Below are 24301 nucleotides of genomic sequence, written 5' to 3'. Positions count from 1 at the left end.
GAGACTCATATCTTGCAGCTGCATCTTTGGTGGGAAGATTTGGTTGTATGCGGGAATGGGTGTATGGTTGCACTAGGCACTTAGCGCTCACCTTTCTTGAAAGCTGAGAGAAAGAAAAAGAAATGTACTGTAGTTTTCAAAGGAATCAGCTTTCAGGCAGACCGTGACATACTTTAAATTTTCAGTGGAAGACAATTTGATAAGTAATACATACAGAACTGTGTTGAACTGGATATGCATAGGCTGATGCTTCTATTTTCAAATGTGGTCAATAACAATTTTATAAGGAAATATTTATATTGTACATGTCACTACCCCTTCATAACAAACCTGTTTGCCGGTATCTGATTGTGCAGATGAATCCGTTGTGCATGAGGTGTATTGTCTTAATCACTCCAGAGGACTCTTCATATGTTAATGTGACCTGGGTAGTATCGTAGAGAATCTCAGAAAGCCTTGCTTGCTTGGTGTACTTGTACAGAACTCTGCGCCCTGTCCCCAGGTGCAGAGTCTGTAGCAGTCGGCCATCTCGACCATAGTCTTGGATAAAAGATGTGCTGCTGTCCGGGGGGGTGTAGATGTTCCTGTAGTACCCCACTGAAAGCATGGTTTGTAAGCTGTGGCGAACCATGCTGGGCATGGTGACTGAGAGCAGACAGTCTGATTGGTCATACTCAAAGATGTAGCGCCGCTGGCTGTGTAAGAGAAGCATCACCGACTGAAAGGAAACAATGGCAAAATAGCATCATATGTACCACTAGGGTTGAAGAGATTAAAGAAAATACACATTCACGCATTCATTATAGGTGTATTGAGCACTTGCTACGTGCCACTCTAGCGCAGTGGTGGCGAACCTCTGGCATGTGTGCCACAGCAGGCTGTTTGTATCATTGAAAGCTCTAAAAGGTTCGCTATCTCTGCCCTAGTGGATACAATAGTGCACAATAGTACAGTAGTGCACAATATTGGTGTCTAGCCCCATGGAACTTACAGTTTAATAGAGAAGAAGGACGAGGAACCAGGCAATTACAATGCAGTGTGAAGTATATCATGATGGGGGAAATACATAGTGCTTGTGGCAGACAGATGAGGGACAGTTAATGGAAACTTAAGAGGCGGAGAAGGCTTCCTGAAGAACATGATGTCCAAGTTGCCATATAAAGGATGACTAGGGTGAAGGCAGGGAGCGGGCTGGGGGATAAGTAGAGGGTGCTCCTGGTGGGCACAGGATTGGGAGGGTCTGCACATGCGAGAGAGCATGGCTTTTTCATACAACGAATTTTGTATGCGCCGGGGGTGGTGGTGGTGAAAGGCAAGGGATGAGTGCGGTTAGCTAGGCTGGGAGGAGATTATGCTGGATTTTCAAGGAATGCTGAGGAGTTTTGACTTAAACATGTTGGCAGCAGGGAGCCTCTGTAAAATTGTAGGCAAGTTGAGGGACAGGGCACTTGCAGAGCTGGAAGAGTAAGAGTCATCTGTGGTTTGGAAAGGTCATTGTTGCTTCAATGTGGAGAGGGACTGGAGGGCGATGAAGAGAAGGCAGGGCATGTCACATATGAACTTATAGCCATCCAAATGTCCTGACCTCACATAGACGTATTCCTGAAAAGCTGAATAGTAAATATGATTACTGCTGTTTTACAACTCATGTTTAACTAGTCCTGTTTCAATTCCTGGTTAATTTTTTAAAAAAATAATTCTGGTATATTAGGAGAGAATGGCAATAAAAGTGAGGAATTCTCTGGTTATGCAACCCCTTTCCAGCAGCCTGATCTGTGTTTCAGGAACACCTGTTGAGTTACAATGTCTTGCACATAATAGGTCATTCATAAATATTTGTTGATCTTTTAGCTCTAAGTATACACTAAAAGGTGCATTGTTTTATGGAAGGCTCTAATTTATTAGGATTCACATTTCATGTTTTAATAAAAATAAAGAATTTTCATCTCTGGACATTCTGTTATAACTCCCTGAAGGAACTTCACCCCTGCCCACTTGAGAATTACTTTATAAAGCAAAAGGATTTAGTTGAGTTTTATTTTTTGCACTTTGTGTTATGCAAGCAACAGGTACTTTTTTCCTTTGCCCAATGCAAATAACATAAATATTTATGAATGTGAATCTCATAGACACATATAATATACATTTAAATATTCCAAATATTTAATTATATTCTAAAGTTGAGTATGATTTTGGAAAGTGCATATTCTTTCTACCCTTTTGAAAACTAACTGATTTTGAGTTACATGTCAGTGCCATGAACTCACCGTCAGTGGTTATTTGCTTGTTCACTCATTCTTTCTTTTGCACCAATACTATTCTGGGGGATCTAGAGGTGTGTGGAGAAATCCTGTCTGCTTGTTATCTGCGGGCAGCTGGCAGCTTGCCACAGCCTGTAGCTCTACCACTGCGGCCTCTGAAAACACTCCTGAACAAAAGGCAGGAGACTGGCAAATCCAGCACTGATTTGGGGAAGTAAAAGGAGAATTGCTTCACTTGATCAAGGCAGAACTGATCAAACTAGCAGGGACTGTTCCTATGAATGGGGCAGCACGTGGCAGGGCGCGAGGCACAGGAGCTTTATATAGGAATTGGTGTTTCACTTTTGCATTATCTCTATGTTGAAGGATTTCCCAGTTTCTTTCCACTCTCCTTTGTCAGTTTGCCATGAACAAATGGCATCTGTCACCTGTGATGTGGGCCAAGGACAATCACCATATGGCCTTCACACATTACCTAGAATTAGCCTGCCTGGGCCATGCCTTTTCCAGTCGCTGTACCAGCCTTGCCAAAAATTTATAGCACATCATTACTGCATTCTCTCCTTGTTCTTATCCTCCAGCCTGCAGTAAACCACCGCCTGAACCCTGTTGTAGGTGGTGCGGATGTTGAGCTGTCTTAAAAGCTCCCTGGTCTGTTTTAAAGCTTCTTGCCAATAGTAAGAATGTGGATGACGTGATTAGAAACCTTGTGACTGTAACTGTTGTGTTGCCAGAATGCCATTTAGTTCTCATTTGGCTGCTTTTTCACTTTGGGTGGGCATTATTATTAGTTTGTTCGAAAACAATGCTTATGAGTCTATCCAATGTCCACAGTGTTGGTGCAGGATAAAAAACACTTCTTATTAGTCCAAATGATAGAGTGGGAGGCTTTCATTCTTTTAATTGATTGTTATACCCTGAAAGAGATCTTTGAAAGGAAATCATGGCTGTGCACTTATTTGAACAAGAATAGAAATGAGAGCGGAAATTTGAAATGCGAAAGCATCAGAGTGACCACCAGATGGCAGTGTGGGGCCACCTTGAAGGGGAAAACTGCAGTGACCTGGTAAAGCCTTTGAAAATTTCAGCCCCAAAGAGGCAGTTTCATATAGATATACAAGACTAAAGTATCATATTAGACGATTGCAAAATATATTTAAATGCACTTGTAAGTGAAGTTCGTAAGAATGATTTTAGGAACCCGAAAGATTTACATTTACTATAATACAAAATTTTAGCCTCCCAAGTTTTCGAAATGCAATTAACTCAGAAAAGTGTCCTGAATCAAGACAAAGAATTAATAAGCACATAGAGAAAATTTAAGAAACAATAACTAATTTTTACAATAAAGATCACTTAAGCAACTGTGGCCATAACCCAAATAATTATTTTTCTCCCAATGGCTACAAACCATTGTGCATAAAAATGATATGCATAACTGCCACTTACTCTAGAGGAAGTAAAACTATTTTTACCAAATTTTTGCATGTTAGGGTGAAAAGTGTGTTGCTGGTTTTTAATATACCATGACACCTGTGGGTATGACACACAACTTTACAGCGGAAATACAGCTAGTACTTTAGGGTGAAAAAGAGAAAAACATTTTAAAGTGTGAGAAATCTTACTTTAAAGTGTACTGAGAGAACCAGCCTCTTTGTCCCTGCTCTGCCCCTGTCAAAGGGTTAGGATGTGCCAGCAAAAGCCATGGTAAAAATAAAGGCTGGGAAAGAACACACAGGGTCCCCAACCCTCATCAAATCACTGAAAAAATTACATGTAAATCGGATCTTAGGAAACTCAGTAGTTTTTCCTTTGTCCCCTTTGAATCACAATTTCTGTGTCTTTTTTTTTTTTGAGACAGGGTCTTGCTATGCAGTTCAGGTTGGCCTTGAGCTCACTTTGTAGTCCAGGCTGGTCTCGAACTTGCAATGATCCTCCTGCCTCAGCCTCCCAAGTGCTGGGATTACAGGTGTTCGCCACCACGCCCTGCTCACAATTTCAAAGATGCTTTAATTTCTCTCTTTCCTTCTTTTCTGCCTTTCTTCCTCCTTCCTTTTTAGTGTTTCTTGTTTCATTTTACCCTCAAGTGGCAGTAAGTGCTAGGTAATATTTAAATTCTCTAGTTGGGTGCTATATATTAAATTACTTCATTTAATCACCATATCTCTTCAGTGAATTAGTTACCACTGCTAAGAATAATATTCATAAAATGAACTTTATGATGAATAATTTTTGGAAAGCAAGGAACCATTCCATAATTACATGCTTTGTAGGTTCTCAGTTTTGACTAGTAAGATTGCTTAAGTGCAGGGGGGCTACCCCTTTAATTAGAGAACAAATTAAACATGAATAAATAAAGTACAAAAGTGAAATAAATGGCCAAATGGTTTTGGCTTGTTTCACTGGTTAGTCAGGTCATCTTTGGAAGTCCTGGGAGTTTCTCTTAGTACATTATTCTACAGCAACACTGTCTTGCTTCTGTCTACTACAGACAGCGACTCTCTCACAGAGTTTTTGGTTGGTGTTTTTTTAAAAAAGAATTGCTGCCCACCAATTTTCTATAGCAAGGAGAACTTACATGAAGTTTGTTTCACAAAAATCTTTGCACAAATAAATTTGATGAGCTAATCCTCCAATTCAGAAAACAGAAATAAAATCTCACTGGCTTTAGAGAAAACTGAATGCAGAGCTGAAATGTAAGTTTTCAGTAGTCTCTTTTATTATTGTGCAGACAGCCTAAAGCGAAAGACTTGGGAGACCTACATGTGATTGTGTATATGCAGTTAGGCTCAGTTGATCACACTCTGGTAATACTGAGGCTAGGGTTATGAGTTCCAACCTGTATGAGCTCCTAAGGAATGTCGGCTGCTTCCCTAGTCACTTGGAGGCCTGTGAAGAGATCAGAGCAAGCTCATCCTCATTCCCGGACAGCTGGCTCAGCCAATCGTCCGCTAACAGTCAGTGGGATCGGTTTCATATGGAGGTCATCAATGTACATCTTAAGAAACACTTAGCTTATGTGTACATACCACCAAATATTTGGCTGCACTTAACGTTTTAATAACTTTGGCACTTTGTAGACCTGAATAATAGGATTTTGCTAGTCATTCTTGTAGAAATTCAAACGACACACTTGCTCTATAACATTCAGAGTTTCCAGGTATAGAAGATAGATTATAAATTGCATAGATTTCTCCAAAAGAAAAGGACACAATGTGGAGAAGGAAAAGGGTCCCCCTCCTTTTACTCTGTCTCCCAAGGGAACTCTGTTTTATCTCTTAGGCACCTTCAACTTGGTAACTTCTCCAGCAGCTGACTCTGGCAAGCATGAAGATGGTTTTACAATGATGTACAGCCACTGGCACACTGCTTTCTCGTTCACTTTGAGGGGTGTATCAGAAAGAGTTGGCATCATTCAACACAAATAGTGACATTTGCCATGTGAGCTATGAGCAACTGGGATGTAAGAACGTCTGTGGGTTACCTTGTGCTGATTATCTTTGAGTCCTCAAGGACAAATATTTCCCGATTTTCCCTCAAATTAATTCAGTGCTGAGGAATTCAGCTGAATGGATAAATTTGGGAAACAAGAAGCACTGTCTTAGGAGATCAGGCATGGAGATGGCAGATAGAGGTCAGTTACTCTCACTCTCCTGTGTACGCATCTGACCAGAAACCATTCTGCTGCGCAGGGGCCGCTTGACAAATGGATCCCACCGTGGGAATAAAATCCTTTTCTTGCCACACAGAAGCCACATGCTCCCATTGTGGATGCTACCGGAGACTCACTGCGCACAGTAGGCCATTACCAATTAGGCTTCCCTGCCACGGTTCCCTCAGGCTTATTACTTTTCAAAATTAGTCCTCAAATGTACACAACTGAAATTTCACTGACTAGGGCAACAGAATTCTTTATCTGTTGGGTAAGAGTCCCTTTACTAGAGCTGAGACACATTAACACACACTTTTATAATTTTCTAGCGATTTCCCCTCAGTATGAGCTTTCTTAATAACAAACTTACCTTTTCAAGCACATGAACAAATATGCTCAAATGAGGACAAAGCTAACTTCAGTTCAGTAGAGCCCTTTGGGGAAGAGTGTGGGGCAAGGGAAAAGTTTCAGTTGGAAAACAGCTTTTAGGTTCACCATTTTTGTGTTTTTACTTCTACAGAACAGCTGGAATATAGACATTTTTCCTGCAGGTCCTCACCAAGGTGGATAATTAGGGCCACATTCAGTGTTCTCATTCAGAAACTTGAAACTGGTCTTCCTCATAAATTTACCTTTTCTAAGTAGGTATAGCTCCAAATTTTCCCGTCAGCCCAAGTTCTTGAAATTATTTTTCCACTCTGGTCGTATTCCATTTTTTCATTCCACGTGCCTCTTTGAATGAATGTGACCAATCCCGAAGGTGAATATGTGATGTTCACTTCATTATATCTGCTTACAGGAGACCACAGAATGGGTCGCCCAGTCTGGTCATAAAGAATGCGAAGAGTGAATTTTCGATGGTCGTCATAGATCTTCCCAGTGCGGGTTATATGGTCAAAGTCTATGGAAAGCAGGTTTCTGTTATGGGCCTACAAAAAAGAGATACAAAACACACTTTAAGCACTGCCTTGAATCTCAATCCTGTGCACTCACCGTCTTGAAAGTTTTCTCGGTTTTCCAGTGATGGAGTCTCTCTTGCCTCTGAATCCTCGTGGTTTCAGTGCTTTGGATGTCAGCTATCTTTATTTCCTCACCCGAGTGTGCATGCCAAGGCAATGCCTTAATCCCTGGGACATACTGCTGTACTCTCTAACGTCTATATATGGCTGTTTTTTATCTTTGCCCCAGCTAAAGCTCCAAATGAACTACTTCAAATTTCAATAATTAAGTTATCTTATTTTATGTGGGTCAGATTTACTAAGCAGGGGGGCTTTCTGGTCTGCTTCTCCCTTTTTACCAATCAAGTGACTAGAACATTGAATGGAAAATTGTATTTATATAATTAGAAAATAGGAAAAAGGAACTCAGTGATCCCCTTTGGTTCCCTTGTTCACCTGGGCTTCATAAACTTCACAGCCATCACAGGAGAACTGGGGATCTTTGGTGATGGAACCCCACTCAACAGTATTTCCACAGAGGCCAGCAGGTCAACAGGGTAGGTATCGGTAGGTCCCTTGGCATTTGCAAGGGTGGTACCACTAACTGTGGCTAAAGCATGGAGTTAAACCTGGACTCCAAATTTAGAAACAATTGGTAGGTTGGCTTGGTTCTGGTCTTTGGTTCCTTCGGTTATGGCTTTTAGTTCCTTCTACTGCAAGCTAGCATTCTGCCTGGGCACTTCCAAAGCTTGCGTTTGACTCAGAGGGAGCCTGATGTAAAGGATCTCGAGTTGGATTTTATGAAAAGAGAACACTGATAAAATTCAGCTAGATCCATATAAGATAACCAGATAACTACATGAGTTAGGAAGAAAACTGAGCAAAAAGATTTTTACTGGATTTTAAAAGCAATTGGACAAGTGTCCTGATTCGTTTCCAGTTTTCAGCTAGTAATGTCTTGTCCGGCAGATCTAGCAGTAGCTTCTGCCATCGCTAGCTGATTAAGGCACAAGCACTTAGAAAACACAGTGCTCAGTGAGGATTTTTTTGTGTTCTGGAAAAGAATGAAGTTGCTGTTGTTGATTTAGCCACTAAGGGAGTTCAGCCGCTGTGGTCAGTGTGTGGGAGAAGGCTCAGGGAGAAGGCAGTGCTCTAAATGAGGGGCAGGTACAAGGCTCAGGGAAGGGATTCTGCAATTTCTTTTATTTATTTTAGTTTAATTAAGTGAAGTTTTAGTTTTATTAGGTCTTTTGTTTTATTATAACTTTTTATTTTGAAATAGTCTGACATAATTTGCACCAATGGTAGAGGCACTGTGTGCCCTTCATTCAGCTTTTAGGGGACAAAATTTTGATGTGTGAGGAGGGCGTCCAAGCATATCTGGCAGAAACAGAGGAAGGAATGAAAAGAGAGCCTCTGAGAAGTGTACATAGCACTGAACAGAGTCAGGAGGCATTTCACCAGCTGCTTCTCCAGGCACCAGTTATTTCCTCAGCCTGACCCTTTGTTTTCCTACCTGTGAAAAAGGACTGATACCACCACTTCATAACACATGGTTGTGCTAAGATTTGAATTAGATCACATACACAAGTTCATAGCAAACTGCGGCAGCATTAGTAATTGGTAATTTTACAACACATGATTACTTTTCTCATGTTATTTAGATCTGTGAATAGGCCTGTGTCAGATTCCAAGGTGACTGCAGCTTAGTGTGAGACAAGCAAGAAACAACTGCCTCTCCTATTCTCTCTCCACTCCCAGGCTGGAGGGGGGCCTGGCTTGGCCGGGCAGCTGTTGCTCCCCTCCCCCTTGCTCCCCCTCAGCTGGCCAGTGGACTGGGACAATTTGCTTCAGTGTCTTCCCTGGCTCTCTGGTAGCTGCTCTCTTCCACTCCACTCCAACATGGGTGTAGCTTGCGTACCAGTGCGGTGCCCCTCCCCCATTCCCTCGGGCTGTTGCCTCTCCGAAAAAGGGAGGAGGCGCCCTGGGGTGGCTAAGATCAGGAAAGGAGGGGTCTGGGCCCATTGTTAACATCCCCAATCCCCACAGCTGGTCTTCTAGAAGATTCTCTGGTTTCAGCTCTGCCCCTCACTACATGGCAGCCCTGAGAGCTCTAGCTGTCCTGGAGCCTTGCACAAATCATGGGCCTATACTTGGACCAATCACAGGCCTGCAGCTGCTGTGTGAACAACACTCCCCATACACTTCTCTCCTTAGTCTAAAAAGACTCCCTCCAGCGTACTGGCCCCGCTGTGCTCCAGCACACGCCCCACAGAAGACTCGCTTCGGTGTTCCTCTAAACTTGCTTGGGATTTATTTCTCCAGTAGTGTAGGCTCCAGAAGTCTGGTAAATCTGCTTGGGGTTCTCATCCTGTGTAGTGTGGACAGAGCAGTCATTTCAAAAGAAAGAGCGACACACATAGGGGCTATCAGCCCTGAAGAGCTTCACAGACCAGCAGCCAACAAAAGATCAGCCGCAGCAGAGAGCTGCACCTGGCAGAGTGGATCTATTATATCTGGCACGAGCCAGTACCAGGAGGCAGTGGCCGGCAGCTGGCAGTGCCAACTCTTGGCGTCCAAGATTATCCAGTGTCTTTTGGTGACATCACGACTGCTAGCAGAACTGCACTTTGTAGATTTAGGATGAGTAAAAGAATCCTAAACTGATGGCAACAAGTGTGCTGGATTTGTATCTGTAAGAACTCTCAGCACCATTCCAGACAGAATGCCAAATGTCTGGTTAAGGAGGTAGGAGAACAAAACCTCCATGTTAAGGTTTGGCTACATTAATTATAATTGAACTAAACTGATTCACCAGTTACTCAACTTTTTATGTTAATTTTTAACTATCCTGGTCAAGAATCTGTTTAAATATTTGGAAGGTATACACTGCTTCCTGACAAAAATGCACATAAACCCATACCTAAATATTTCTGATATAATCTCCAGTGGCCTTTGAATCTTTTGGAAACCCAAACCTGAAACTTCTCAGGAACTCAGGAATCAAAGTTCAGTGCCCCGATTCAGAAAGGTTTTTTGTTTTGTTTTTATTTATTCATTATTTTTTTTATCAGACTCTGGTCTTCCTTTGCTCAGTAATCTTGTGTACTTTGGTTTCAAAAAACAATTTCCTTGATCCTCATATCCTGATTATAAAAGTGATAACTTTTCCAATGTGGAAAAACTAGGAAATAAATGTACAAGGAAATAATTATCTGGAAGCTCCCCCTCCAGTTGAGGATTACTGTCAACGCTTTGCTGCCTTTCACTCCATTTATCTTATGTTTTTTGCATAATCTTTGTTCATACATTTAAAATATACAACTAGGCTTGTACTTAAAATTTTGAGCCCCATCTTTTCAGCCAATGTTTTATCTGGAGCATTCCTCATGTTATTAAATATTCTTAAGATAAGGCTTTTAATGGTTGCATAGTATCTTACTACATAATAAACATTTAGTTATCCATTTTCCTATGGCTGGAAATTAGAATTCTTGTTTTCCATTTTTCTTTTTTCTCTTTGAGTTTTTGAGTCAAGGTTCACGGTGTTCTTGAACTCACTATGTAGCTCAGGCCGGCATTTGCAAGGGTGGCACCACTAACTGTGGCTAAAGCACGGAGTTAAACACGGACTCCAAATTTAGAAACGATTGGTAGGTTGGCTTGGTTCTGGTCTTTGGTTCCTTCGGTTGTGGCTTTTAGTTCCTTCTACTGCATGCTAGCATTCTCTCTGGGCACTTCCAAAGCTTGTGTTTGACTCAGAGGGAGCCTGATGTAAAGGAACTCAGGGCGATCCTCCTGCCTCCTGAGTGTCGGAATTACAAGTATGCACTACCACACCTGGCTTCCATGTCTCCTTCCTATCCCAGGTGTTGAAAATTTTTGTAAATGAATAGTTCCTTAGTACAGAACTCAGTTAGTGAAATTACTGGGTCAAATGATATGTTTCTATTAAAAGACTACTGATACAATTTGAGAAGTTATTTTATTGTGCACCTAGGCTGTACAAATTTATGCTCCCATTAAGAGTGGGAGAGCCCATCTCATTCTAGTCTTACTAGTTCTGAATATCATCATTGATAATAAACTTTCCCAATATCAGAGTGGGAAAACTGTTTCTTACTATGACTTCAATTTGCATTTATTTGACTACTAGTGAGGTTGAAGGCTTTTCTTTTCTTTTTTTGCAGTACTGGAAATTGAACCCAGGGCCTTCACAGTCAGCTACATCCTCAGCCTTTTGAATTTTTTACACAACACAGTGTCTCACTAAGTTGCTAAGTTGCCCAGGCTGGGTTTGAACTTGTGATCCTCCTGGTCTGAGCCTCCTGGAGTGCAGTGATTACAGGTTAAACCTTCTTCAACGTCTGCTGGCCACATGTGCATTTTTTGCAAATTGACTGCTCATGAAGTTTCCCCAGTTTTTAAAGGCCTGTGGTACTTGACTTTTAAAACCTCTTTTGGTTTCAGTTTCTTCATCAGTCAACTGGGGCTTATAACATTTACCCTCAATTTCAAATTTCTGCAAAAAAGGAACTTTCCAAACGTTCCACGCCATGAATTCTATCCGGAAGACTAGTGATTAGAAACTCAAATTATTTGGGGAAAGTGCTGTTAGTCCCACGGGTAGGTTTAACATAAGAAATACAGCCACAGAGCAGGAATCATGACTCTTTAAACGATATGTAGCAAATGCGTGTAGTGCTGTATTGCATAAATACACAGTAACCTGCTGTGATCACCTAAAAGCGGGTAAAGAAACACATATTTCCTGTCTTTGATACTCCTGGCTCAGAAGCCTATACGAAGCCAGGTGTTCTTTCTTCAACTACCCTTCCTGTGGTTTTATAGCCACATATCTCCAACTGTAATACCGTTCGTTTACAATAGCTGTAAAATGTCCATGTACTCCCAGAGACGGTTGTAACTGTTACAATTTATATTATAATGATAGTTAAAGAGCCAAAGTAAAAAGTGATTCTCAGTTCAGCTAAATTTGTCATTTTATTTGTCTGATAGATTAAGTTTACTACTCAGGATCACATTTCTTAATAAAGTTATTGTGGCTACACAAGCAGGGACCACTGTTGAAAATCCACTAGGAAGCATGCCGAGGAAGACTGCCTAACGCTCTTTCTCTGCCTGTCAGGATGTCTGCAACCATGCTTCTGTTTGTGGATAATTCACCTTGAAACTCCAATGCTCCTGAAGCATTACTTTTACAGTCAGATTTGAAAGTTAATGTAAAATTCAGTGAGACATGAAAAGGGATGAATCAAAGATGCCACAGGTTCTCTCAGTCCCAGTTTCCTGTGGAAACCACGTGTGAGAAGCCTGGGAAGGTTTAGGTGAGCCTTCCCGACCTCTCTGGAGTGTGCATGTACCTCCAGCCTCTATGGCAGGAAATCAGAACTTTTCCGAGTGCCACTGACTGCTATGGTCATGGGTAAGGTTGGGAAACCTCCATATTCACACACGAGCCTGTTTTTCTAGAAGATTACAGCCCTTGACCTAAATGTGGACCAAAAGTCTTTTTTTTTTGTCTTTTAAATTTTTTTTTTGTATTTTTCAGACAGAGTTTAGCTATATATTTCAGGCTAGCCCTTGAACTTACTGTATAGCCAAGGCTAGCCTCAAACTTGCAGCAGTCTTCCTGCCTCAGCCTACTGAGTGCTGGGATTACAGGCGTGTGCCCAGATACCAACAATATTTATTTTCACTTTTTGTCCAAAATCTATAACAATCCTGTCCCTGGAAAAGGGAGTGGGGAGGAGGATTGAAGTTTTGGAAGAGCCCTGAGTTAAAAAGGATCGGTCTCTTTGGGTAGTTACACACTGAATAAGATCTTATAGTTGGGTAACTGATGAACTAACTGCATGCTGTAGTAAGAAAGCTGGACTTGGTGATTTTTTTAATAGGAGAAATATGTATCCATGTTATAATTTATCCTTTGATTTCCTTTAATTTTTCCCCAGCTAACTAAAGAGAAGTAAGGATAAATGCTTGACTTTTGTTCATACTTGGACCAGCGAGGAAAGGGGGACGAATGTGTGCTGCACAGGCATGGGGATTGCTGCCAGCACAAATAAAAGTACCTGGGGAGGCTGGGAACATGCAGGTGCTCCAGAGGCATGTCTCGTTTGCTCTCCTTTCCACCACTTCTTCGGAGTTTGTGTTCTAAGTGCTCGAGGGAAAGCCCCCTCCACCCTTCCAACTTGTACTCCTTCAGTAAGTAGGGTAATGCTCGATTAGGTTGATGCACAGCAAGTGCTGATATATGACTATTTTTTTTGTCTACACAAAGGGAAAATTTGCCAGGCTTCAGCTGACTTGTACACAACTTCTGAATTCTGAGCGATAATCATGGCAGTAGATTTTCTTTCCTTTATACAAGGAGAAGGCTGAATTTTCAAGGACACCATCGAGCATTTCAGCTCACAACCAAACCAAATTAACTGTTTAATTTTTGCTGAAAATATCGGAAGGTGAATAAGGGGGACGGGCTAGATAGACAGGTCAGAGTTTGGAAGATGCCCTCACTTAATTTTCACGAAGTTATCAGAATAGGTAGAAACATCACAGTTTATTTTAGAGTAGCATGTGCCACTCTACAGAGTTTTAAGGTAATTGGTACTGAATTTTTAAGAAATCAATGATTACATCAATTCTGCAGATTTTATTTTTTATTGATATCTCTAGATTGATAATCAAAAGCTTATTGAGGCCCATGTTTTTACTTCACAAAGTTGCTTACAAATGGACAGAGCATATATTCAGTGTTAGTATTATCCTCTAATACTTCATTTGGAATTTCCTTTTTTACTCACAAGATACTCTCCTTACCTTGACAGTTCACAAAATCTTAGCACCAGAAGGGATCTTGTGAGATAGCTCAGATTTATTGAGTCAGACTACTTGACTTCAAATCTTGTAATCAACACTTACTAGCTGTAGGACTTGTCTGTGCCTCAGTTTTTTTTATCTGTAAAATGGGACTAATAACACCTCATGTGATAAGATGCTATGAGTAGTAAAGGAGTGAATCCATGGCAACATATATATCAAGACCTCAAAGAATGTTAGCTGCTGGTCTATGGCTATGGTAAAACTACTACTAACAATAGATTGCACAGTCTGTACCCCTCATTTTGTAGACTGGGATTTATGGGCTTGTCAGTTACTTCTCAAAGTTTTACTCATTCTTTTCATCTGAATTTGATCACATCATTTAACTTGGATACTTTTTGTGCTGTACTAATTTCCTCTTATTTGAGTACTTGCCTGTTGGTTAATTCATCTGTGTAACCATACAACACATATTTCTGAAAAAAGTATCAAATTGTTAATGCTTACATATAGGTGAAATACTGGGCATGAAATCTTCCTAGTTATCCTAGTAAGGTTGACTGAAGATCAACAAATTTTTTTCCCTAATTTTTTCCCTCTCATTTTAAACCTCTAATAATCCCTTAACCCAAGACCTAGTGGATTTGCTGCCCGAGTCTCCTGTCTCTAGGTGACTTTGGGGTAGAAGCACTGTTACTGCTACTGAGAAGTACAGATTTATTTTCAATAGGTTAATTGATCTCCAAGCAGCTCTTTATATAAATTCTCTCAAAATGAATGCCTCCACCAACCCTGGGAAGACGGAATTTAAAATAGTATATAATGAGAACTCCAACACCAAACACCCTGTAGCGGAAGGCACGTCAGCAAAAGCCGTTTCTGAGAGCGGAGGGCGATGCTGGAAGCCTCTTGGCTACCGTCCACATTCCTCAACACTTGTCAGCCTGGGACTGCGTCGTAACTGTGCTCGTTTCCCTTTTTAGAGCTCAGCTCACATTTGGACATTCATATGTCACATTAAAAAACCAACCTGTACCACTTTCATTTATCTTTGGGTGGACAGGAAAAAAACCAGTTGTGATGGTTGTAGTCTTCGGTTCATTTTCCTTGTAAACACGTAATCATCCTATTTGATTGTGATTTCAAGTTTTAAGCTTCCTCCACTTTTCTTTTCCAAGAAAGTAGACTGAAGTTCCAGGGCTTTGCTATAACCTCATGACTCAGTCTCCAAAATCTTATAAAGAGCTCTGGAATCCAATGCTGGGATAAGTCTCATATAACAACATTATTATCCAGGGACATAGCAAGGTGTAATCTGGTTGCAGTTCTTAAACCAGTTTGCTTTCGGTGAATGTCCAATTCTTTGACAATTGCCTCTATTGTTATCTGCACTCTCACTGCTCTGCTGCCCAGGGAAATGTATTTATGGGGACAGATTGATGCAGCAGATGAGAAGATACATGGGTTGGATGCAAAAGTACTTTGTAAAGAAGATGATTCAAACAGGACTCTGGATGGAGGAAATGGATATTTAAAATAAATGAAGTTTCAGGACGTTAATGTGATTTATTTCACTTAACAGTGCTGGTGAAGGATGCTTCAGAGGCAACAAATATCCCTTTCTTGCTCTGGCTGAGCAGGATATCACATGTCACAGCAGTTTGCTTCCCTCACCTTGAAGAGGACCCTGACTTTGTGTGAAAAAAGTCACTGATTGTTGAAAAAAACAACTCTTATTTTGTTCTCTGCAAAGAGAAATCTATCCTATTTCTGATTTTTGCTTTCTACTTACATGGTCCAGGGTAGGTATGCTCAGTACTTTTTGGAACATTTTATGCCCATTATCTTACTAAATGAGCTTTAAATGAACCTGTCACTTTTGTGCCTGAATAGTTAGTGCTTCACTGCCTGCTGTCCAAGCAGATTTACAAATTACAACTGCACTTTCATGTGGGCCTACAGAGGCGACCCTTTTCCCCCAGTATGGTGGGGTTTCTGTGTTGTGTGACTCTCTCAAATTCTGTTTCAACAGCTCAGGAATCCCAGCTGCCCATGCTCTTGAGTGGAAGCTTCAGCAGGTGAAATTAATGATTCAGTCAAGGTAGCCAGGTATTTGAGGGCATCAGCGGGTCTCACTCTTTAGGTAAGCTTACAAATAGGTCACTACATATTGGCTTAGGAAAAGAGAAAGGTGCCTTGAGCTTACCTCATAAAAAGCTACCAGGAGTGAAGGAGCACCACCTCTCGAATAATAAAGGCAGTGGGGAAAGAGAATTTGGCTTGTCAAAGTGAGACTCACACCTGTCTTCTGGCTGCATATCCATCCCACTAAATTGGATATGTTTAATCTGGTGATGCTGAGGTAGGAATATAAAGAAAAATCCCTAGAAGTAGTTAAGAATTAACCAGTTAAACAACCTCCCTCTTCCTGTCTTCTTAATGCTTTCCCTGACTGGAGGGCAGCCAGTTGTCCTGTACCGCCCACACTCGCCAGTACATTACAGTAGATTATTTGTCTCTTTTTGTCAGCATTGAAATGAGGAGTCAGGCCCTGCCAACGTGGCTCTACTGAGTGGGGCAATGATTTATAGATTAATTATTTTAAGGAACAAGGCAGCACAGCATGATGCATTGGAAAGAGTACTATGCTAGGCGAAGACCTGTATTTTAGCTGTGCCTCTGAACCTTAATAGCTGTTTGACTTTGGGCAAATCACTTAACCTCATTGGGGCTTAGTCTCCTTATCTGTAAATTGGGAATAATAACAACTGATGGCTGTGGTGATCAAATAAAATCCTGGCTGTGGAAGCATTTGGTTAACTCTAAGGCACTAAATATACATAAAAGATTGTTATTGTTGTTAGGTTTCTAGGCAAATGCCCAGCAACACCTCCTAGCCAAAAAGGGATTCCATTCTTTAGTTCCAGGATATTGGGGGCTGCCATAGAAGTCAAATAGAGGAGAAGGCCTTGAATGGGTGGCAATCTCTTCAACTATACCATAGCATGGAGAGGTGTCAAATTATAATTAGTATTAGCTAAAAACACGACTCCTCAACACTAAAGAACTCTGAAAGTTTGAGACCATTAGCTTCTCAATATTAAGAAGAATTCTGGATGTAGGCTGTAAATCACAGTTTATAGTTTCTCTCTCCATTTTCTGTGTATATGGAAGGGAGAACACAGGCAGATTATCCTAGAAAATAGAAAGTCCCAAGGTCATATAGTGTAGGATGTGCTACCCCAAGGAACTGAAAATCTCAGTCACATAGTATATGATTTGGTTTATAATGTTTTATTGAGGTTATAAGCTAGGGGAAGCACTAACAGATTAGTTATTAAACACATTCTTTTCCTGTGGTGACTCCATTAGGTTGATAAGCCATCTGTACAATAGTCTGACTTTTTTCTAGCAGTACATTTTCATTTCACGGGTTAAAAAATAAAATAAATGCATTGCTTAACACAAGTGGAAAACTGGTTATGAGTCAGGTTGTCTAACTTTCCCTTCAAAGATTATATCCAGGAGATCTCATTTTTTGAAGAACTCTGACAGAAACCCTTCGTGTTACACACACACTCACACCCACCCACCCATACACACATACACACATACACATACACACAGGCTTCACGATTTGGTTTGGTTTCACTTTTTAATTCAGTGGCATATCTGGTAAATGTTCTGTTAGAGAGCGGTCAATAGAATTGAAACATACAAATTGACTTATGACTTAGACAACTTCAGCAGCTATGACAGAAAACATTACAGAACTGTGTGTCACCAATAGAGCTTATTGAAAAGTGAGTACAGTTGCAGATTATTTTGTCCATGGCAAGTGATATGACTGGTTTGACTGCTTCTCTCTGGAACTGAATGGTTTTTCTGGTGGTTGCATTTCTAGAGCCTTAAGGTTACCAAATTTTTACCATGAGTTAAGAAAATGGAAGCATTCCAGTACCCTAGGCATGAAATATGTGCCCAGAGTGGGCTTGATCTCAATAGCGAGTGCTTCCTGTAGCCTGGCAGTTGCTCTAGGGCTGAAAGTGAATGTTATTATATTTCGAAAATTGGTCACATCCTCCTAACATTGGTTATTGTTTGAGAAGAGATAGGTAGAGTGCTATGATGCTTGTAGGCTTTGTGTGCTGCAAAGAAGAAATTTTGACAGAGATCTCTGGTTAACTGGGGTGAACTATGCTTGCTAAGGATTTGAAAACTCCAAAATCTTTAATTTCCTCCAGAAAGCTCTCTGAATACTTCAGATGAATTTCAGTTCTAGCTCTTTGCCCCCGGCCCTTAATATGAGTTTATAGTAATTCTATTCACTGTATTTTCCTCCTTACATTTTATATTTTTCTGTGTGTGCCTGGTCTTTTTAAGAACTAGCCAAAAGCAGGGAACTAGATCAACCTGGAGGACCTGATAAGCATGCCCAGGACACGCTGGGGTGGGTACTGGACTGCCTTCTGACTAAACATATTTCGCTAGCTAGACTCTCTTGGTGCCTGAAATTGCTACTACTACAGCATTTTAGCTGGCTAATGACAAAGAAAGCTCCTATTAGAATGCTCATTTAAGAATAGTGAGCCATTATCAGCCATTACACCCTCTCTTGAATTAGTATATCGTATCAGCTAGTCAGCCACCTACAAAACCTTTGGAGAAATGGGTCTAGGAAGTCTCTGCAGTTTTCAAAGAAACTCATGAAGCTTTATAACTTGTATAAGGTCAAGCCTTACCCTCAGCCGCCTTTCAAAAGCTGAAATATTGCCTTTGTTTTGCTCCTTCCTCTGCCGCCACTCAATGAGGTTTGCATTGTGTTCTCCAGGCAACGAGATGTTGCATTTCCCCAGGGTGGGGTTGACTGCCCCGGCCAGGATGTGGGGCTCTGAGCTGAGGCTGATCTCCATCCCACTGGCAAAGGTGACACGTAGCGAACCATCTGGACTCACTCGATAGGTACTCTGAGTATTTTCTGGAGTTGGAAGAGCAAAGGGGAAAGATGGGTAATAAAAGGGTAAAGAGAAGGAAGTCGGGAAGAGATAAGTTTAGTTTTAGGAGGTACATTTGGGAAGGGATGAGCAGTTACAACAGTGTGGATCTAACTGCCTTCTGGGTTAGACCTTCACTTTGACAGGCTGACACATGCTCTCTGTTCATTTGGGTCTTGTTATTTTCATAGCTGGGTTATCTGCTTTCATGGATTAAAGACTGCTGTCTAACACTGCAGGCTGTTTTTTTTTTTTTTTTTTTTTTTAAGCATTCCTTCATAAACTCTCCTTGACTTGTTGGATCAGTCACCTCAGTTTGTGTGCTGCAAGCTAGAACGAGAAGAGTGCGAAGTTCAACTCCGCATACTTACCGCGTGGGGAATCATCACACTTGCTCTATCCCACAAAGTGCTAACACTGACAGAACTTGGTATCGTTCCCCTTCGAGGGTCTGGCCTCACAGTCTGACAACAGAATGAGTCCTTAATGACTGGGCAGAGAGAAAGCAATTTCTCTTTATTCACTTCCCCTCTGGCTTCCAATATATTCCTTCCAAATCATATCTTCCTTCCTTCTTGAGTTCCATTCTTTCTTATTTTATGCTATTTGTATAGAACAGGTTTTCAATTAGCTCATTTCACTTCAATTCTTCCTTGGTGTGTACCATACTTTGTCCTTTTCATTCCTTGTGTTAGCCCTGATCTAGAATGCTAAGTTCAGAGGGGGGCCCAGACTCCATTACTTTTATATAAACTAGTCAGATCATAAAAGAGCTTTATAAACAGCTGGGTCTTGGGAAGTGATTTGATAAAAGAGCAAATTAGGCAGGAATTTAACCTCATTACTCCCACAGATATGTGAGCGTAGGTTGATATGTGAACTTGTGAATAGTGTGGATTTCTCTGAGTTTTGGCTGAAAAATAAGGAGAAGAATCCATGTTCTTCGTGTGAAGTGGAATCCGTTTACTAATGGTGTGCACGGGTTTGACGGTAGATGAAGACAGGTGTTAGTACTGTCGGGTAAAGTTGTAAACGTTCTTACCTTGTTTTAAAATATATATGGTACTAGTGGCTGTCAAGTTGGTTAGCATGAGAACGTTTTCACGGTTGGAAGTATCTAACTCTACTCTTGTTAGCTTCTCCAGGTCACTGTGGAAGCTGCTGACCTCTCCAGTGGGAAATGTTGCGTTGGTCAGGTGTCCCTCGGGGTCATACCTGAAGAATAGAATCAGTTCCAACTTTGAAACCTCTTGGCACTGATAACCGGCCTTTGCAAAAATAAAAACCACTCAGTGCCTAGTACAGTTTAACTGTGACTGATAACAAGTAGTATTAACCTTGTTCAATAAGAAGAAAAAGGTCAGGAAGATGATTAATCAAACGAAGGTGTTTTTTTGCAGCTTCTGAATTCTTGATGACTTCCTTGAGCTATGCTGTTTTACAGAAAAAATATATCTGGTAATGAATCACTTGGGTGGAAAGCTGATTTATGAATCATGTCCTCCGGTGTGCAATGTTACAGGGAGGCCTCCTTTTGCAATTTGGATTGATCCTATTAGATGTGATGGATTACAGAAACCAGCAGAGGGTGCTATTGTCAAAGGGAAAGGACTTAGCATTGTTGGGGGGAAATTATAATTTGCTGCTGTTTAAGCTGCCAACTTTGAAATGAATGAATCATTCTTTCAACGAAATGAACAAACACAGAAGATAATGGAAACATGTTCTTTAAAACATTCTGGAGCCCCCTGATCTTGGTGTCACTTAAATTCTTTTTATCTTTTTGGAGTGTAGTACATAATGTCTTGGAATTTGCCTACATGAGTAAGAGACAAAAAGATAATAATTACCTGGGATAATAGGCAATAACTCACATCTAGAAATATAGTCTAGTGAGTTTATTTTTTTAAAAAAATCAGTATTGGCAATCTAACTGTCCTCCAAATGCAAACTGCTTCCCTGAAGGCTTTTGATGTGGAGCTGTTCTTTTATTGCCAATAGAACCATGAAAAATAAACACTTCATTAAAAGTAAAGACATGCACTTGGAAACCCATTACTGTTTTCTTTTCAAGTTGCAAATTGCAAAATATTTAAGCACTTTTATTTGCTTTAAAAATGTTAAACAATTGCATTCTTTTTACTCAAAAGTGAGCAGGATACAGCCTAGACACAAGGGTGGAGTCTGGCTCCCCCCCAGCAGTGACATAGAATAGCATTATATTTAGTGTTAATCCACCAGGTTTTAAAGAACTGAATCTAAGTAGTTTCTGAAATTTGAAAATCTATACCAGCCTTTCATAAGCTTGGGAAAAGGGCTAGGCTGTAGTTTAAGGACAAAACTGAATTTGAGGCTATGCACAGATGCTGCCTCAAATTCAGATTTGCATCTACATGCTTGTGTCTTTGTGCACACACACAATCTACCAGTAAAACTCATATATGTGAATAGAAATAATCAATTTGGTCATTTGACATTATAGAAATGCCAAATACTGGTTGTCCCATTGGGTGCCCCATTTGCTTGAGTGGGTTTCAGTCAAAATCTTTTGTTGTGTTGCTGCTATGCAGCTAAGGACTCATTATGAAAGAAAGGCCAAACGGTGCCATTTGTGCCTGAAGTTAATGGGAAAATCCGTTCTCTGCCCAGCCCGTTTGCCCCTGGCCCACTATGGGGCTCTAGGAAGCAGGTCAGTGGCCATAAAAGAACATAGGAAGATTGAATGTCCTGAACAGCCCCCACCTTGTCTGTCTGATATTCCTTCCAGGGAAGGAATTCAGTGTTCAGCTTTTATTCTCCCAGAGTATCAACCTGCTTTTCCCTGCAGGGAAGAATTTCCAGGCAGCATAAAGAAGGAAGCTGCTTTATGTTTTTCTCACAAGAAGGTCTGCAATCCCCATGCTTAGAGTATGCAGGCAGTTCTTCTGCATCCACATTCAGCACAAGCCATCTGCTCCCTTGCTGTCCCTTTTCTGGTGTCTATGGAGTCTCCTCGACCCTCAGCCAACAGCATTTCATCATGCTTCCAGGAAACCTGACCGGAGATGCTGTGGTTGCAGGTTGCCAATGGGCTTTCCCAGTCACACAGCCCCTTGATTTAATTCACTGCTTTAAAATTTATTTATTTGTGGTACCAGGGATTAAATCCAAGGCCTGGCGCATGCTAGGCAAGCAGTCTACCACTCAGCCACCCACCACCCCCTTCTTAACAAAAGGTTCCTGTAGCAAGATCTGTTGTACGCACTCATCAGAGTAAGATGATAAAATTGGGTACAACTGAACCATCCACGAGAGGTACAATGGTCAAAAGCCCTAAGCAATCTTGGCAAAGTCCAGTGAATAAATCTGATTTCCTAACCCACCAACCAAACAATTTTAAGCTAAGTCATTAGTGCTCATTGTCTGAGGCACATTTTAAGCCTTATTGCTAAGAGCACAGGCAAGTTTCTACATACTCTGTTCCCTCCCTCGTCCCCAAATGAGAGTAGTACCTTTAGAGCAGCAAACTGAAGAGGCCTGATAAGGTTGTAATTACCCAGGTAGATCTAGCGGGCAGGCTGCTGCCTGGTCCTTTCCTGGGCAGGGAAGCAATGGTTTGGGAAATAAAGTATCGTCTCCCTCAGAGCTGTCTAGTTGTTACATACTTAAGACACTATATTGCCTGATTTACTTTCTGGGGCTGTTAAGAACATCTTCATTTCAAAGTGTGTATTTGATTCTTTTATAAACAAAGCACCCCGCCCTTCAATGCACCCATCCAAATTCTGCTAGTTACAGGCAGAGGAAGCGCATTTGATGGTTGTCAGAAATGTGGTGTTTCTCAGGTGCACAATCATTGATATGGTCCTGGATCAAAACATACGGGGCCACCTTTCTTCTGTAGGGTCATTTCCAAAGGAAGAGTGATGGGCAGATATACACATCAGTGAATAATTCTCACAACTTTGGAAAGATTGCTCAAAGTGGATAAGAAAGAAATGGAGCCTTTGATTTCCTATGAGTTTCCCCCACCCCAATCACAGGGGAATGCATCTCTCCAGACTGAATGTCAAAGAAACAAGTTTAATCAAAATCTCTTATGTTGTGTGTTTCCCTTTGGTGCTTGCATCCTTTGGTGCAAAGAGTACAAGCCAATATGCTCCAACTGATCCCCTCAGGCCACTATGTGGGAGCAAATCTTTCCTTCCCCTAGACAGGGCCATAGCACTCACCTAACCAGATACATGCATTCTGGCCTGTGAACTGTGTCATCAGGCTTCATAGCTATCAGAAGAGGATTTTGTAAGAGGAGATTTGCCATCACATTACCCCCTCCTGGACTGACTTTCTAGAATTCCACTGTGAGGGTCTCATAGAGCACCCAGCAATGAAGAGTTTAGTGCACTTACCCTTTTGCTCAGCATCATGATAGGCTGTGTGCATGAGCACTTGAATGTGTGTGTGTGTGTGTGTGTGTGTGTGTATGTGTGTGTGTCCTGTTTGAGCAAAGGAAACATTTGTAAAGCAAATTCAGAATTCATTCTTGTCCTTGAGGTGCATAAAGTTTAATTGAGAGAATTGTATTCACACATTATTGAAAATATTTGGTCTGATATTTTCTCATAAAAAGTAGCCAGCTCTTTCTCTTCATGACCACTTAAGCCAAAGGCAAACCATGCAGAGTAGAAACTAGAAGTTTTTCTACTTTTGCTGTTAGAAAATACTGCAGATTAAAGCCAAGAGTGGTGGTGCACTCCTATAAGCCCAGCACTGGGGGGCGAGGCTGAGGCAGGAAGATTGTTGGGAGTTTGAGGCCAGCCTGGGCTACAAAGTGAGCTCAAGGCCAGCCTGAACTGCATAGAGAGACCTTGTCTCAAAAAGATAAAAAAAGAGAGAAAATATTGAGGATTAAAAAAGGAAACCTCATTACTTTAAAACATTCCAGACATTATTTTTTAAAACTTATTTTTAGAAGAATCACAAATATGTCAGACCCTCTTTACACTTTCATGTCAGAAAACTGCCCAAAATATTGTTACTCTTTAGGAAATACTGCATTCCCCTTTCTTCACCCAAAATTTCATTTTTTTTCTTATGATTCACTTCCGAGTCCATAATTCCTCTAAATCTTCATTTGTCTTTCTTTCAACAGGTATTAGATCCTTATGCTTGGTAGTGAGGATACAGTGCTGAATGAAATTCAGGGTCTAGTAGGGCAGGTAGGACACACACACACACAAATCTCTAATTGTAGAACATTGTACTTATGTGAACAAAGACCTGTAGAAGTTCAGAAGAGGCAGAAGTCATTTGCAGCTGGCCTGAGTGGAGGAAAAGCAGGAGGGGGAGGAGGAAAAGGAGGAAGAGGAGGGGGAAAACCAGGAGGAGGTAGTGTTTGAATCCTGGAAGACAGGTAGAGACTGCAGAAAGGAAGAACTCATTGCAAACAGAAATAAGGGCATGAGGAAAAACACACAGGTCGGTGAGAAGTCTATTGAGAGAACATGTCGCTAGCGTGCTGGCTTCCTCTAGCGAGGCAGTGGGAGGTAGTCCGGAGAGGCATGTGAGACCGAAGTATGGAAAACTGACATACCCGGGGGTAAGCATGTGGTCAGAAGACCGTGTAAGGCA

The 24301-nt window shown here is 41.2% G+C and overlaps 1 protein-coding gene across 1 annotated transcript in view; it reads right to left on the bottom strand.

Moving 5' to 3' along the window:
- Positions 1–24301, bottom strand: part of Tenm1 (teneurin transmembrane protein 1) — a 784186-nt gene that overhangs the window by 9349 nt on the left and 750536 nt on the right. The window contains exons 28-31 of the mRNA XM_005401273.2: positions 19734–19906; positions 18440–18675; positions 6546–6842; positions 331–718 (exon numbers count right to left, since the gene is read on the bottom strand). Coding sequence (XP_005401330.1) covers positions 331–718; positions 6546–6842; positions 18440–18675; positions 19734–19906 — 1094 coding nt within the window. The remainder of the gene's footprint in view (positions 1–330; positions 719–6545; positions 6843–18439; positions 18676–19733; positions 19907–24301) is intronic.

This window comes from Chinchilla lanigera, unplaced genomic scaffold (genome assembly GCF_000276665.1).
Source record: "Chinchilla lanigera isolate Chin_1 unplaced genomic scaffold, ChiLan1.0 scaffold00072, whole genome shotgun sequence".
NCBI lineage: Eukaryota > Metazoa > Chordata > Mammalia > Rodentia > Chinchillidae > Chinchilla > Chinchilla lanigera.
Note: the sequence above shows the minus strand (reverse complement) of the source record. Positions and strands in the feature narration are given on the sequence as shown.